Genomic DNA, 18,165 nt, shown 5'->3' on the forward strand with positions numbered 1-18,165 from the left:
TTTTCTCTGCACAATGATGTGGTCTTTAAGACTACCAAAAATATTGTGTGCCAATAACCATATTCAGTGGTAAACAGGAAATCTGCATGGCCGCAATCAATTCACCTTGTCAGAAAATGCAGTCTCAGTTTCCCCCCATCACCCAGCATATGCAAAGCTTCTAGTTTTAAGGAACATGGATGAAAGTCTTGGTAGGAGAGCACAGTAACCAAAGGTGACTTAACTATCACCCAATAACCAACAACTCCAGCCAACAAGATCCTAGCCCTGAGTTAAAAATCATTATTTACTCAGAACAAATTCAGAGAAAGCTCACATGACTACCAGGTGGTCCAGCAAGTCTATTTATAGCTTAAGAGTGGCAAAAAGAGAGAGCACACTTGTTTTGATGTTGCATGTCTATGTATTTTCATACTCTAGAAACTCTCAAATAAACTAGAGTACGTACATACATTTCTTAACCTTTCTAATAGAAAAAAATGTACATTAGATTGTACCCAAAGTCAAAGGAAACCCAACCTAGGACTGTCTAGGACTGCCTAGGACTGTCTGAAAGAGCAAACTTTGGGTATACAGAGTAGGCAATAACAAATGACAGGGACATATGGCAAATGCAGCAGGTAAAAACAAGGCAACAGAGTTTTGAAGAAGACCACGTCTTCCTCAGCATAACACAGCAGGAGAGCGGAAGAAACACATACCGTATTTTTTGCTCCCTAAGACTCACTTTTTCCCTCCTAAAAAGTAAGGGGAAATGTGTGTGCATCTTATGGAGCGAATGCAGGCTGTGCAGCTATCCCAGAAGCCAGAACAGCAAGAGGGATTGCTGCTTTCACTGTGCAGCAATCCCTCTTGCTGTTCTGGCTTCTGAGATTCAGAATATTTTTTTTTCTTGTTTTCCTCCTCCAAAAACTAGGTGCATCTTGTGGTCTGGTGCGTCTTATAGAGCGAAAAAATACGGTAATTCATTACAGTATTGTAAAGATTTAAGTAGTTAACACCCAAGGTCAGCACAAGAATAGAACTGAGAGCCAGGGGTGGGGGAGGTATGCACAAATCTTTTTAATGTACAGGGTGAGTCCTTTAAAAGAGGCCCTGTGCATACAGAGTACACTTGCTCCACAGAGCCTCTTTTAAAAGACTCACCCTGTAGAAGTAAGTCTAAGCAACAGTATACTGTCTCCTTGCATAAACTATAAGTACCATTAAAGAATCCCAACAAAAGCCAAAGCATATAAATTAAAATAGCTTTTTTAATTACAAGTTTGCTAATATTTCTTTCTGCTTCTCATTTGGTAGGCGTTTGTTCAATCAGTTATAAACACTTTTGTACTATGAGTGGTATTACATAATATGTATGATGAATAAATATACTGCAAAGCATTGCAAAATCAGTTAAAACAATAAATTAAAACTATGGGAAGATCAGTTGGGTTGGGTCTCCTGCAGAATGAGCAAGCTGAAAGTCATCCTAATAAAGTTTTAGCAGCAGTATTATTAATAATGCTTTCTAATTCACTAAGATGTAAGGCTGTGCAGCAAAAAAAAGCACACCCCATTTAAAGAAAAAAATCACACGCAAGGACACGCATCACGCATATCAAAAAGGTGGCATGTCAGAACAATTCATAATTTGTGTTTGGAACACTAATTTATAAAGAAATTTCAACTTACCGAGTTCCATCTGCTTTCCAGCTTACTTTGTATGGCTTCTGCTCTAAGAGTTTAATATTTTGCTCATCCATAGAAACAGGTTGTGCCCCGGGGAATCCAGTTCTAAAGTTTGGGGAAAGAATCCTTATTAATATCTTGCAGCATCACTCTACAATCAGCCTTTCTTGGCAATCAGCTTTCCTGCAATAGTGGCTTTCAAACAGGAATCACTTTTTTGGGAAGATGGAAGTGCTTGCAAAATGTTTCCGTCTTGTGACCAAAATGGCTGCTGTAGGAGTTTAGTATACTAGCTGCAGCTAATATCCACCCATTAAATCTTTCAGAGCAATTGGATACTGGGCTCCCCCATCTGGGACAACAGCTTTTGAAAGGGTCTTGTGAGTTTCCGAAGCAAATTCAAAAATATTAATCAGGTAGTAAAATTGGTATACACTCAAAAGGCGATACCCAACTATGTCAAACTTAGTGTACACCCACCAGTCCATTGATTTCAATGGTTCTACTCTGAGTATGACTAACAGTGGTTCCCAATTGATATCTGGTAGTTTTTTCCATGCAACTTCTGATACCATTTCAGTTCAGTGAAAGTTTAGATGAAGATTTCTATTTCCATATCTTGCAATCAGCATTTTTTAATTAAGCACTTCAAAAAGGAGATAACAATTATCTAAAGATGCCATGTACTGAAATATTTCACTTTTATCTTTTTAAGAAACCTAGCATTGTTAGAGGCATAGCAGACATACCTATTTCTTGTTTACAGTATATAAACTATTTTTTTCAAATATGTGTTTCCATACCCTTTCCAGCCACAAAACTGCTGGCATTTGCGTTGTATCTCTCCTAACTTTGGTTGAGTTGTTACTTGGGTTACATGCTTAACTGATATTCCTTCCAAGAACACAGCACCCTAAAAATAAACACACAGAACAAAGCAGTTAGAATACAACAAACAACAACCTGAAATTCTGATGATAGGGTTATCCAGATTTCAGCATTAAGTGGGATCAAATTCACATTTGAAGTAAGATTTAAGAAATTAGATTACATTGCCATTTTTTGTCCAGCACCACATTTCTGCTGATGCAATTTTAAATTTTACATGGATGATGTAATCCAAAGTTAGTCTTGTCCATTGATTTCAATGTGTCTGCTCTAAGTTTGTCTTAGATTCAACCTCTGATCTCTACCAAACATTCCCAAGTACCGTAGTTTTCCATGTATAAGATGAGGGGGTTTTTACGTTAAAATAATGTTTTAAAATTGAGGTCGTCTTATACATGGATAGTGTTGAATTGGGACTAGGGATTGGTTGCTGCCATGAGCAGGAGACTTTCAGTGACGGTAGTGTGGGTGATTCATTGCTGCAGCAAGGGTTTTTGTCGACTAGCCGCTGCTGCAGCGATATGGAGGGTGATTTGCAGCTGTCGTCTGCAAGCAGTGAGACAATTGGTAGCTTCTTTGTCGCGTGCAATAGGAAGTGTTGGTCAGGCGGGTGAGTTAATTTTGTCCCCAAAAATAGGGGGCGTCTTATACCCGGGTGTGTGTTATACACGGAAAAATACGGTAACTTCTGGATGTAGATACTGTATTATTGATTTAAATGTGCCAACTGATTAATAGCAAAATAAATATATCTTCATATTATGCTCTGTTTAACAAGGATAACAAACCAACCAGGTTCCCTTGATGCAGTGCCGTGTGTGTGTGTGTGTGTGTGTGTGTGTGTGTGTGTGTTTGTATCATTTTTACTGTGCCCTTCCTCAAGGCAGCTCAAGGTGTACCATAGGGTCACCTTGGTGTTTTTTTCACAAAATGCCAACGCTGTGGCCCAACAGCAATTTACTCAAGGTCACCGACTGAGCTCCATGGCTATGCAGATCATATGGACCCAGATGTCCCTGATCCAAGCAGGGCATCACCAAGTGTACCATTGTGAGTGGGCTGGAGCACCTCACAAGGACCTATCTGCAAGGCTTTCACCCACCCTGCATCTCCTTAAAAAAAAAAAAAAGCACAATAAATCCATACCAGGAAAAAAAGCACAGGACCCGGGCAAAATCTAAAATTGATTTTCTTTCTGACGCTGCTCAGAAACCACATCATGCTTCATGTGACCTTTCTGAACAAATGTATACTATTTATTCTGCCATGCCTATCTTATAAAGCTGTTTGTACAAAGGAAGTTCAGAACAGGAAAAGACCTTTTCAACCAAAGATACCCATATTTTGCACACTCCAAAAGCCACGCTATCTTCTCTTATCTCTACATCTGCAAGCTCAGCTACGCTATGCACAGTTAAGCTTCAAAACACACAAGATTTCACATTAGACAAACATGCTTCTCAGTTTTTGCTTTCATAGGGATTGAACTGCGAAAAATGTATTCTAAGCCTAATTTGTCTGTTATCAACTAGCACACAGAAGTGTGTTTTATAATCAGAATTCAACTATTTTGCCCTTACAGAATTCAAACATCAGCCAGTGAAGCTGCTACAGTTTCGTTATCATGTATTAACAACTCTTGAGAACTGACGAACCCAACAGTGCTGAAAGTCTAGGGAAGCAATGGAAAAGCTTCCCTGTAGCTGGCTGCTAGATACAGGAAATGATATGCAAGGTATTACATCCTGGAATGTTTCCAATAAATATTTTCTCTGTACATCTTGTGAAGTTCAAAATTTATCAGACTATTAATTTGTTTAGACAGCCCTTAATCTTTAGGCTATGTGTGGGGAACTATTGAACCTCCTTCTTACTTTGGGTCAAACCTGACCCATTACCAGTCTTAGAAACTCAGATACATAAGTTAGGCGCCAAATGGCTCCTTAACCCAGGGTTACAGTCACCAAAACAGTTGACACTTGGGGGCCAGACAGCTTGAAAGTCATGTTTTTAATATGACTTTTTGGTTCCTGAAATTCATTCTGATTGTGCAGGTAAAATATAACTGACAGATTTCTACAGAATGTGTTGCTAGTGCATGAAAACAGGCAAGGTCCAATGATCTCAAGGCATGCACCTCCAGATAGCGGAGATATCAGGTGCTATCCTGGCACCCAGGCATCTTCACTTGGTCCTAAGTGGCCAGTAAAGGTAAAGGGACCCCTGACCACATTAGGTCCAGTTGTGGCCGACTCTGGGGTTGCGGTGCTCATCTCGGTTTATTGGCCGAGGGAGCCGGCGTATAGCTTCCAGGTCATGTGGCCAGCATGACTAAGCCGCTTCTGCCGAACCAGAGCAGCACACGGAAACGCCGTTTACCTTCCCGCTGGAGCAGTACCTATTTATCTACTTGCACTTTGACGTGCTTTCGAACGGAGCAGGGACCGAGCAACGGGAGCTCACCCCGTCACAGGGATTTGAACCGCCAACCTTCTGATCAGCAAGCCCTAGGCTCTGTGGTTTAACCCACAGCACCACCGGTGTCCCTAGCCAGGTGTAAAATGTGCCTGGCAAATTTTAAATGCTGCCCATAGCACATTTCCAACTGGCCAGCCACCTTCTTCTCGGCTGTTTGTCATTTTCCGAGAGATGGCTCTATTGCTCCCCCAGTCACCTGCCTGCTTTCAATTAAGCGGGGGATGGGTGTGTGAACAGATGTTTGGATTGAATAAGTGTCTGTGAATGGAAATAAGGATAAACTGTATATGTGTGTGAACAGACAAACAGATGGGGTGAGGCATGTATGTGGAAGAGATATGAGTGATGAAGAGTGCTGAATGGCTCTGGCCTTGCCCACTGCCAACCGTGGCTCGGCCCACCACTGGCATGCAGTGCCAAAAACATTACACCTGAGGGAATGCGGCCCCTCAGCAAGAAAAAGGCTCCCCACTCTTACATTCGGCTAATGGTAGCTTTTTAGTGACCTCAACAAGCAAAATGCTAAAGGATACCTGACAAGCTCTTCTCCTCATAGTTCTGCATTCCTATAGTCAGTCAGATACAGGGCTGCCTCCTCCTCTATTCAGCTACTGGCAAAGCTAAAGCTTTCAATAGAACTCTTCTTCCCTACACTCCTTGACAAAGAGAGCGCATCCAAAGATGTAAAACTGAATTATATGAATATGCATATTAACCAAACTATTCTACTCCCTCGAATCGCTTCATCTTTGAATTCTGCTTCAATTATTAATATGCTTATTCGCACAATTTAGCTTTATGGTTTTTTTCAAATGACTAGGTGATAAAACAAGGGACAGTCATGGAGCTGCATCTCTTTCTCTACTGTGGTTTTGAATTAACAGATGAGAATTTAGTTTGAATAAAAGAAGATACAGCCTAATGTGTTGATGGCAGATCACACTTTCCCGAAGAAGGGATAATGGAGGGAAACTACCATTGCCACAACCATTCTATCTATGCTTATGGAGGTTTGCCCTATGCCAGAGAAATTTTTAATTTTAAAAAAATTAATGCACACATCTGTAGTATAGCATCACTTTCAAAATTCTGGGTGTTAAAAAACTCCTTCCACTGAGTATGAACCACTGCTAAGCCCCGCCTCTTAGTAGCCATTCAGAACTGAAGGCCCTGCAGTCAGGAAAAGGACAGCAGCAAGGGAGGCAAGAGGCACAGTCCTCAGCATCATCTGCACCTGCTGCTTCACCAGCTGGCCCAAAGTCAGAGGTTTAAGATTATAAACCTCACTATTATTTTCCAATATGCCAAGAATGGCAAAACAGGCAGATAAAATATATAGAATGTGAAACCCTATCCAATCAAATACACAGTCCATTTGCTGCAATCCCATCAAGGAAAGAAAGTTTGTCTTCAGCTAAACCATTAGTCACAGAAATCTATTTTTAAAAGTTCACATAACTGCTTGCCATGTCAACTAAAATAGATAAGGTTATGTACAATCTGCTTACTAATTTAAGCATTCAGACTTTCAATTTCGCGGCTAGCTGAAAAGCATCACAGTTGTGAATTTCCATCCATTAATTAAAAGTCCCATGGCTCTAATCTTTGAAAGAAAAACTATTCACAGAAAAGCCATTAAGTTACCAGTTATGAATTTACATGACTCTAACTCCCTAGAGAAACACAATTCTAAACTTTTATACCCCAAATTTAGAAAACAAAAAGGGTTTCCATCATCTTCTGTATCCAGGTTCCTTGTACTGGAACTATTCGTCCCTTACACCCCAGTTATCCAACACAAAAATAGAGTGCTAATTCTGTAGCAAAATTTTTAGATTCCAGAGCATTTCAAAATTAAGCAACTACTTCTACCCTAAGGAAATTGCATAGGGTACTAGATACAAATAGCTATCAATGTTTGTATTGGTTTATTACAGAATTCAGGGCCTTTTGAATGAAGTTCTGGTGGTTGGTGAAAAGGAAGTGAAAAGAAAGCATTGAACAGTAGCATGGAAACACAGGACTACCAAGCAAAGCAGAAAAGGAACAATTTCAAAGCCCTTTTGCCTGCTTTCCAGAATTTTATCACACTTGCTGCCTTCACTCCTCCCAACCCCTGACACGCTGAGACCTGAAAGTCTTGCATGCGCCCAGAGGTACTTAACTTTCCTTCTGTCAACATTAGAACTCATCCCACCCCCACCCCCATGCATTTTAGAAGTTGCCTAAAAGAAGAATGTGTGGCTAAATCCAAAACATTGGTGTCTGCAACCCAAACATCTTGTTTGTCCATTTTCCCAGCCCATTCTGTTTGCACTCTATGCAGAGTCTTCTACTTTTTACATTTCAGGAGCAACTCTGTTGTCCTAGTATAGCAAATAACATGAAAACAGTTTCCTAAATCTCTGCAGTTCCTAAACTTTGTTTTAGCTAACTTCAAATACAGCTAAGGTCTCTTGGGACAACATTACCAGCTTTAAGTGTTCTTTTCTCCTTTTGCCTGAAAATGAAGTTGATGACCCAGCTTCTGATTCGGGGGTTCTTGGTTTGCAGTTATCATCCTCATCCTCTTCTTCATCTTCATCAAAGCACCACTCTGGCAAAGGGGGAGGGGTCGGCGCCTCCACTCCATCGCCATATCGACGGAAGAGTTCTTTCAAATAATCACCTTTATAAATACCAGGTGGTCTGGCTTGGGCAAAAATAGCCACAGCTGCTTCAATGCTGCAACAAAGCAGAAATTGTCAGGGAATTATTTCAGCACGTTAAATGCTTCATTTCTGCAACCCCAATCATTATGGTCCCCAACAAGGTATCACCATAGTTCACCATCAAATTTAATCAATATTCTGCTCAGGTTGAGTAAGCATATAATTAAGTATTCAGAAAGAGTCTCAAACACAAGAATGCATTCCTTATGATGACAAAATGACAAAATGCAGCCCTGCTGCAAAATGAAGAAAGAATGCAAGGAATCTTCCCAAGTAAGCCTGACTGAAATGCCATAAGCAAGGCTCAGTGCTGCCCACCCATTTCTGCAGGGTAGATTCAGAAAGTCTCCAAACCTATGACAAGCCTCAGCCTACAGGACTGTAACTCAGAACACTCTATGGTCCACAGGGCATTCAAGTTATTGTAATGCTGAACAGGAGTTCTTGTGGCCAAACCCTGGAGTCCTGGCAATACCTTACTGAGCTTATGAGACTCCACAGACATATATTCACTGAAGATCAAGGCAATTCAGAGGACATTCCCCATAGAACAGCACCTAGCGAAAGTGCATATTTCAGTATCTTACTGATACGCCAAGAGAGCAAAAAAACTGGCAAGAGGAACAATGGATACTAGCTACTTTCAACGTCTGCATCTTAGGCGAAATACCCAGTTTTCCTCAATACTGCACTTTCCCCCTGCAAATGCAGGAAATGACAAATAATAGGCATTTGGCAGCCCTATCATATATTAAGAAACAGCCTGGTACTTTCATGGGGTAAAACTGCCTTGGGGGAGATCAAGCTGATTGCTAAAGGAGAGTCTGAAGTAGGCTCCCACTGATTAACTGGAGAGTTCTCCATCTGGACAACCTTTCCATAAACTAGCTCTAAAACTCATTTCAGAAGTCACCATGTATCTACAGCTTTTCTACTTCATATGCTAAAGGGATGATGTGGATGGACTATTCTACAAGGAACACATTTTTCCACCAGTAAATAATGTCTGCTAGCTTTAAAGAACAATGCAGCAAAGGGGACTTTTCTAATGGTAATGAACCCACTCTATATAATTGTCACATTAAGGAAATTCTCCTAATAGTCTCTCCCTGCTCCCCATTTTTAGTAAACTGTGTTTTAAATCTGCTGCATTAGCCCACAATGGTTTGCCTTTGGCAAGATGAACAAGTGTAATTACTAGTTAACTATTTGCCAGAGGAAAGCTATCTAACATGATGTGCTAAGACCTTTCCTCAAACACACACACACACACACACACACACACACACACACACACACACACGTATATTCCTGGGATAATGTGTGTCCATAATGAGTTGTATCCAGCAAAGACACAATGAGTAGACCCAATAAAATGAATGGATTTAAGTTAGTATTGACTTATGTCTAGAGATTTCAAAGAGTATAACTTCGTTGGGAATACAACTCAATGTGCTGCTGATAATATCAACCTGCTGGTGGAATAATGCTGTTTGGGTTTTTCTCAGCACTTATTCCAGAAATATATGGCTCACCTTTACTATTTAGAAAAGCTAAATTATTTTTCTGGTTATTGTTTCTCGAAGTACATTTAATACAGTATTGTGATTAAAAGTATAGACCGCATTTCATTTCAAGAAAAAACACCTAGGCAGTTCACAAAACAGTAATTAACTGGTTGTAATTATATTACTTACATTTCTATATATATTTACATCTGAATAAACATATCTATTTATTCCAATTCATTTTAAACAGCCATTTTAAATAATCAGACCTCCTGATTCAAATGCTTCCATTTTACCTGTCTTGTTAGCTATTGAAGGTATGGCACCACTGCTTGCATCTATTACATCTAAAAAGAGTATGTGCTTAAAGATGCTTTCAACACACAAAATCCCACAGCAAGGGTCAAGACAAACATCATCCTTTTAAACTTCAGAGCAAGCCATTTGGCAACAAAGTCAATAATGAAAAAGGACAGTGGGCAAAAAGCAGTGGGTCCCAACCACCTTCAGGATTCATGAAGTAACAGAAAGGGAGAAGAGGAGCCTGCCGGATCAGGCCAATGGCCCCTCTAATCCAGCCTCCTGTTCTCATAATGGCGGATCAGATGCCTATGGGAAACCAGCAAGCAGGATTTCTGCCCACTCCTGTGTTTCCAGCAACTGGTATTCAGAAGCATTGCTGCCTCCAACAGTGGAGGGAGACCACAGCCATCATGGCTAGTAGCCTTTAATAGCCCTCTCCTCCATGAATTTGTCTAATCCTTTTTTAAAGCCATCCCAGTTTGGGGCTATCACTGCCTCCTGTGGCAGAGAGTTCCACAGTTTTAACTATGCACTGAGTAAAGAAGTATCTTTTCTTTTATCTGCCCTGAATTTCCCAACATGCAGCTCCAAGGATAGCTACAAAAATGCAAAGTCTGTAACATACATTATCGCTAATCCTTCAATAAGTGACACATTGTGGTATGTAGACTTGCCAAATCAATTTAGGAATAACAATTGCACAGTCAGATGGCGTATGAAGTCTGGTGTCACCGGATTTGTTGGCAAAGTTTGTAAACACCAACATTCTTTGTCAAACTTATGCCCTATTCAGAACTGTAAAGTATCCTGTAAAAGCTTGGAAAGGATACATACATGCTTTTTAGCAATTAAATGCATGAGAACATTTACATGATTTTGGACGAGTGAAATTATTCCTGCTCTTAATATTCTAGTGAAAGACCTCTCTTTTCAGCAAGACCTTGGGCTAAAAGCTCCTGTGTTAAAATAAAGGTATTTGTATGCATGTTTTTAGGGGGGAAGGATTGGATGTTGTTGCCAAGTGCAAAAGACCTGGTATTGTTTAGCTTTTTTATGTTTCTGGTTTAAAGGCACTATTATTAATGTGACACCTTAAAAACCTGTCAGTGCACAAATAATACTAGGACAACTTATGAGGACAGCCACAGAAAAACAATTTTCTGATAAACAGAAGAATCTTTTCGCAGCTGCAAAACAAACATACCCAAGGGCTAAAAGATAAAGCTAGAAAATTAAAACTAGAAACATGGTATACATAAAATCCACTGAAACTTTTCATCAAAGCAAATCAACAGCAGACTAGGTAACTTTAAGCCCTTAAGAATCAGAACAGAGTATCTTAAGAGAAGATACAATCCAGTTCAACAAGATGTGTATATGAAAGATCACGATTCAAAGAGGAGCTAGAGGACGCCATGGTGTTCACAGGATCAAAATGTTTAAAAACTAAGGCTTGTATCCAATACCATGTGAGCAGCATTCTGCACACACACACAGTGGCACTTTTCCTTCCTCTCTTCTCCCCATGTGCCCCCTAAATTTGCTCCAAAGGGTCCCCAACCCCCAGTCTGTTGCATGAGCAAAAAAAGAAGTGTTGGATGCAATCCTGAAGCTGCCTGTAGCTTGCCTCAAGGGGCAATTGTATCAGTTTTCCACCTTCAGGCAACGGGAAAGAGATAGAGAATGAATTGTTTGTTTCCAATTTAATTAATATGGCTGGCAGTTTGTCATAAGCCACCAGACAGTTCTTCTTTCTGCTAAAACTACACCTTTGTGGGTGAGAAAAAAACTTGTTTGTATGTGTTTTGATCCAACTGGAAAGAGGGCCAAGCAGGGAGCACAAAAGGAGGAGCAACCAGAGGTGCATAAAACCCAGCTGCCCTGCATTATTGGACTGGAGCACAGTAGAGCAGCTCTGAAAACTATCCACCTTGATTTGAGCATTTCATTGCAGAAAAAAGGGGGGTATCAATCTAAATCTTAAACAGTTAAATAAAAAAAGGAAAGTATATTTCTTGTTATGATACAAAAAGGCCTCAGAAATCATAATACTAGATTGAAATGCACATAAGTTGTAGGTAATATTCCCATGTATCATTATCATGTAACCAAACCAGACCAAACTGGTTGTTAAAGTTACACACACTCAACTCACAAGGATTCCTCCAGGAATCTTGCTAGGTACCTACTGAATGCCAGTAGCAGCACTCTCGCATCTGCTGGTATTGCTTTAATAATAATAATAATAATAATAATAATAATAATAATAATAATAATAATAATAATAATAAATTTATTTATATCCCGCCCTCCCCAGCCGAAGCCAGGCTCAGGGCGGCTAACAACAATAAAACAGTACAAAAGTACAGCATAAACAACACTCTAAAATCATTCATTATAAAATTAATTAATTCAAGCCACTGGCAACCATTGGGCCAGAGCTCCGCGAAGATTGCCGAGGGAGGGAGTCAGGCTGTGCCCTGGCCAAAGGCCTGGTGGAACAGCTCTGTCTTGCAGGCCCTGCGGAAAGATGTCAAGTCCCGCAGGGCCCTGGTCTCTTGTGACAGAGTTTTCCACCAGATCGGAGCCACAGCCGAAAAAGCCCTGGCTCTAGTTGAGGCCAGCCTAACTTCTCTGTGGCCTGGGACCTTCAAGATGTTTTTATTTGAAGACCGTAAGTTTCTCTGTGGGGCATACCAGGAGAGGCGGTCCCGTAGGTACGAGGGTCCTAGGCCGTATAGGGCTTTAAAGGTTAAAACCAGCGCCTTAAACCTGGATCCTGTACTCCACCGGGAGCCAGTGCAGCTGGTATAGTACCGGGTGAATGTGATCTCGCAGCGAAGACCTCGTAAGGAGTCTCGCTGCAGCATTCTGCACCCGCTGGAGTTTCTGGGTCAGTCTCAAGGGCAGCCCCACGTAGAGCGAGTTACAATAATCCAGTCTGGAGGTGACCGTCGCGTGGATCACAGTGGCTAGGTCAGGGCAAGAGAGGTAAGGAGCCAACTGCTTAGCTTGGCAGAGATGGAAAAATGCCGCCTTTGTTATAGCTGCAATCTGCGCCTCCATGGAAAGGGAGGTGTTGAAGATTACACCCAAACTCTTAACGGACGGTGCTGGCACTAATTGCGCCCCCGCAAGAGATGGGAGTTGCCCCCCCGATCCCATATCGCCCCGTCCCAGCCACAGGACCTCTGTCTTCGAAGGATTTAGCTTCAACCGGCTCCCACGTAACCATCCAGCCACAGCTTCCAAACATCTGGTCAGTGTGTCTGGGGCCGAGTCAGGATGGCCATCCATCAACAGATAGAGTTGGGTGTCATCGGCATACTGATGGCAACCCAGCCCAAAACTCTGAACAAGCTGGGCGAGGGGGCGCATAAAGATGTTGAAAAGCATCGGGGAGAGTATCGCACTCTGAGGTACTCCACACACCAAGGAGTGGCGCGATGACAGTTCCCCCCCAAGCGCCACCCTCTGTCCCCGACCAGAGAGAAACGAGTGCAGCCATTGAAGGACTGTGCCCTGGATCCCCACGTCGGCAATGCGGTGGTCCAGAAGTTCGTGATCAACCATGTCAAAAGCTGCTGACAGATTTATGACATAAAAGGGCCAAAATCTGACACTTACTTAGTTAACCTGTAACATCCAACTTATTATCAGTGGGGACTTTGTAATCATATCAGCTCCTAATTTCAAGACACATTTTCCTGGAGGTGGAGGCAGGGGGAGGGTGGATAGGGTGGAGGTAGTAGTAGTAGTAGTAGTAGTAGTAGTAGTAGTAGTAATAATAATTTTATTATTTATACCATGCCCATCTGGCTGGGTTTCCCCAGACACTCTAAACAGAACACTAAAACAGAATAAAACTTCAAACATTAAAAACTTCCTTCTTCTTAAGTTGCAGTCAACTAACTCCTCCCTGGCAATACTACGATCTATCAACTACTATTCCACATTTGCCACATTAATGAAAGAGATATTGGAAAAGATCATCTAATATTATCATCAGCATTCCTGAATCTTGTATACTAAAAGGTAAGGGTGCTATAGTAGATTAAGCTACAAATTACAGCAACCAGCCCACCCATAAAACAATGCAATGTTTACAGACAATCCATTTTTAAATTTAAAAAAAGTATAAAGTTACCTCCAGTCCAACTTCTCAACCAGAAAGGCACAGATAAGAAAACCAGTACGATTGAAACCATGTGTACAATGAACACCTAAAAAACAAAAATTAATTGCAGTTACAGAGACTATTTTAAAGCACCAATATTCCTTTTCTGACACAGTCAGCCCTCAAATAGGTTCTCCCTTCAGGGTGGGGTCAGTTGACTGCTACATTTCTCTCCCCCTGGCACATATTTGGAACAGCAACTCTGTGCTGGAAGAGATCAGAGCGGAAGCTGGATTAGGTAGGCTATAAATGCTTCCATGAGTAAACAAGCATTTCATTTTTTTTCGTTCTACTTTCAGCCAGGGGCTGAAGGCAGAAGTGCAACCTATTACTCCTGAATGTAGTTCTCCCAAGAAGGATGGCTTTGAGCTTCCTTGATGCAAGCACCAGGCCCTACATTATTCTGAAGAGGCTTTTCTTTCCTTCCCACCAAAGATGTCGATCTTTCATTTTTCAGGAAAAGTGAGAGAGAGAACTTTGAACTCTGCTCTCATTTGGTACAAGGCACTTGCCAAGGTCACAGTGCCCAATCCCAACCCATTAGGTCTTCCAAACTGTTTTACTCAAACTTCCTCAAATTACCCTGGCCACAGCAGCTATATCCAGCTACGTCTTTCTTTGTCCTTTGCCATTCTCCTCCCTGTTCCACTATAATGTGCAGAGAGAACAAGCACCTACAGTAGTGCTATGATCTGTAACTGGGCACATTTTAAGCAATATTTCTAACCACAGTTTTTCCAGAATCCAACATTATTCTTCTGTTTCAAAATATTAGGCAAATAAATGTGCCTGAGCTAAAAGGAAGACTGCTTTTGCACATTACAGAAGGTCAGTTTTTTTGTCTTCCTTTGAATTACTTCCATCAAAAGATTCCCATTCTTATAACATGAATTCTGATAAAATCTCATTACTAATACACATCCATAAAAGTAGCCTGCACGGAAGCAGCTTAACATCAATTACTGTACTGATTAACAGGTGCAAGTATTCCATTTCTCCAACACAAGTATTTGTAGGAACCAAAGAAAGGACTATAAAGAATTTGGCAATCCAAAACCTGGAGGTGTGGGGAGGGTAAGGGAGATTACATCTCTTTAAAAGATAAAGGGACCCCTGACCATTAGGTCCAGTCGTGACGGACTCTGGGGTTGCGGCGCTCATCTCACTTTATTGGCCAAGGGAGCTGGCGTACAGCTTCTGGGTCATGTGGCCGGCATAACTAAGCCGCTTCTGGCGAACCAGAGCAGCGCACGGAAACGCCGTTTACCTTCCCGCCGGAGCGGTACCTATTTACTTTGACATGCTTTCAGACTGCTAGGTTGGCAGGAGCAGGGACCAACAGTAGCTCACCCCGTCGCAGGGATTCGAACCGCCGACCTTCTGATTGGCAAGTCTTAGGCTCTGTGGTTTAACCCACAGCGCCACCTACGTCCCTTACTTGCTATCAAACAAACAGACAAAGAATCTTCACTTAGTGTTACTGACTAGAATATCAGGGTAGGCAAAGAAGTAACATATTCAATCAACACATGATTATCTTAGGGGATTCACAAGATGTAATGTCAGTCACCGGCTTAGATGGCTTTAAGTGGGCATCAGGAAAATTCATAGAGTACAGATGGGGTCAAAAGATACTAGCTATGAGGAGTTAAACAGAACCTCGTGGTTCAGAGACAATACGCCTCTGAATACCAGTGACTGGGAGAAAGGCTTCATGTCCCATTTGAAGGCTTCTCATAGGTATGAGATGCTGAACGAGGGGAGTCCTTGGTCTGATCCAACAGGGCTCTCCCTATGTTTTAGGGAACCTTCAACAATAGCTTGCATTTTATGACCACATTGCACTTTGTTATTAAAACAAAGGTCAAAGATCATCAATCAGCTACAAGAAAATTCCTGAAGTATTAGATTTATGACTTAAGTTATTATATCTGCAGTATGGTTTTTTTAATACAAAAACCGCTTAAGAATATTATTCCTGTGGCAATATCTCCATCTAGTGGCCAATTTTAAAATATATTAAAACTACAAAGTTATTGATTATAACCAGCTTGGTTTTTTTAATCTTGAGTCTAAATTAAAATACAACTGTCAGATTTGGATGTCTTTGTTTGCATTGGTTTTGTTATTCAAGACAATAACTAATTAAAGCAAATAGTTCTGTCCTTTACAGTTCCTACTTAATTCTCAGTATTTCAGAAGTGAAAGATTTGCTGGCTTATTTCCGTTTTTTACTTCATTTTACTCAGGACCCGTATGGTCTGACATTTACTTATCCAATTGCATTTCCTTTATTGTAATTACATTAATCCAGCTCTTCAGATTCCCCCACTTCCACTAAGTCTCTCTATAAAGGCAAGCAAAAACTCAACTAGTTTAGTAAATTCACCTCAGAAGGAAAGAACTAGAGTCTATGGTTTCAGCAAGTACTTTTTAACAACGTTCCTATTTCAATTAGACAGGCACCTACAGTGATGTTTGGTCATCTGCTGAAAACATTTTTAGAGACTTAATTATTTCACTGTTGGTCCTTTGGTCCATCAGGGGAAAAGGCGGAGTATAATAAAATAAGGTCCAATGCATAGAACAAATGGAATAGTGTCATGATGTTATTTACAATTCTCCAGCACTTCTCAATTATACTTGACTCTACCTGCAGAAGTATCACCTATTTTCCCTTAGCAATGTTTGCAGAAAACCTACCAGATGTGAAGTTTTTAATATGCTAATATTCAAGAAAAAGAGGTTAAAATATTAATGCAAGATGAAACTTAATGTCAGCCTTGTGAACCATCTCAAAAATGTTTTAATTTATGCAGTATAAAATAAACAATGTGAAACACTATATGTTCGCTGTATCCTAACATCAAAAGTTTACAGCCCATCACTGAAAATTACATTTAAAACAAGTATCTGTTATGAACTGTTTTAGAACCAGGTAACAATACCCAGTTTCACTGCAAATTGCTTATCCAGTGGCAAGTCCTTTCTGCACTATAACTGAATGTGCAGTTTTAGCCACTGTGTGCTGCAGAAATAACAGTGCAATATCCCAACCATACACATGAATGCATAATAGATATGAGCCCACTAAAGTACTTTGCTCTATGGGTAATTTTAAAAACATGCTTGCTGTATATTTCTGAATTTGTTTTTTGTGTTTTTTGTTTTGTTATATACTAACAGAAACCTTTTTTAAAATGCTAAAGGTATTCACAAAGAGAAATGTTGTGTACCATTCATCACAACATGATTCTATACCACAATTTACAATTGATGTGAACATGTTATCCGAGGTCAAAAGATAAAGGCTCAAAGGACTCTCCTTCCTCTGGAAGTGAGGTAGCATATTTTGATTATCTCCCCTTACCTCCTTCATCCCCTTGAAAATCTGATCCAAAGGGTGAAGGAACCCTCCGAAGAGGCATGAGAGGTAGTAGGAGGGGGAAAGGAAGACGGGTAAAAAAAAGGCCTCTTCTGTACTCCAGACAAGCCTCTGCTCAATCCCAGTTCCCTCTGTAAAGAGCCCTTTGCGATCCAAACAATAGCGCTTTAACTGCTCATAAAAATCAAATAACCCTTTTTTAAAAACCTACCTTATTGCAAGACAAGCTGATTTGTTCTGTATAAATTTAACACATGTGCACTGTTCACACATACACCAATAAAACAAACAAACACACCCTCCTGAACACACAGAAAGCTTCTAAGAAAACTGCTTTTCTTCCCCCAAGAAATGATGTTCCTATCAACCCCAACTTAACCTCTGTAAGAGAACTATGCAAAGTATCACTTGTCTGCTCATCTGGGGAGAGTAACAACTACCTCAAACAGGCATTTGGGTATCAAACTTCTCCTTCTAACAGAGGAAAATGTACACACACTATACCCCAGTTCTGTGTTTAAAACAGAACCATGCCACAGAGGCTACACACATGCCCTCTCCCCATTTTATATCATTAAGAAACCCACAGACGCCGCAACAGAGAGCAGATAGGGACATTCTCTTTCCACTTCTGATCAATTCAGTGCTGCTGTCTCAAGTGGAAAGACTTACAGAAGTGGATGGGCACTTGTAAGCTGTCTAATCCAACCTCCTGCTCAGTACAGAAAAGCCAGAACTAGAGCATCTGCAACAGATGGCTGTTCAGCCTCCCCTTAAAGCTCCTACCTCTAGGAAATTGGTTCCACTGCTGGACTGATTTTGTTGTCGATAAGTTTCTCCTAATGCTCAGTTGAAATGTGCCCTCCTACAATTTACGCCCCTACCCACTGAGACTGTGTACACTTACATTTTTCCTGTGGAGAACTTGGAATACTATGTAAGAAATAATGTATTTCATTAATTTTACTCACGCCTCTGAAACTGGCAATTGGGGGGGGGGTTAAAAATGAGCCTATGCTTTATGCCAGTGGTTCCCAACTAGCT

General features: G+C 40.9%; 1 protein-coding gene across 3 annotated transcripts in view; it reads right to left on the reverse strand.

Annotated features, from left to right (window-relative positions):
• RNGTT (RNA guanylyltransferase and 5'-phosphatase) overlaps positions 1-18,165 on the reverse strand; it is a 124,092-nt gene that overhangs the window by 96,620 nt on the left and 9,307 nt on the right. For all 3 annotated transcript variants that reach the window (XM_081186608.1, XM_081186609.1, XM_081186607.1), the window contains exons 5-8: positions 13,707-13,782; positions 7,509-7,761; positions 2,475-2,584; positions 1,675-1,776 (exon numbers count right to left, since the gene is read on the reverse strand). In XM_081186608.1, the coding sequence (XP_081042734.1) occupies positions 1,675-1,776; positions 2,475-2,584; positions 7,509-7,761; positions 13,707-13,782 (541 nt within the window). The remainder of the gene's footprint in view (positions 1-1,674; positions 1,777-2,474; positions 2,585-7,508; positions 7,762-13,706; positions 13,783-18,165) is intronic.

Source organism: Podarcis bocagei (assembly GCF_964188305.1).
Source record: "Podarcis bocagei genome assembly, chromosome: 3".
In the NCBI taxonomy this organism is placed as follows: Eukaryota; Metazoa; Chordata; class Lepidosauria; order Squamata; family Lacertidae; genus Podarcis; species Podarcis bocagei.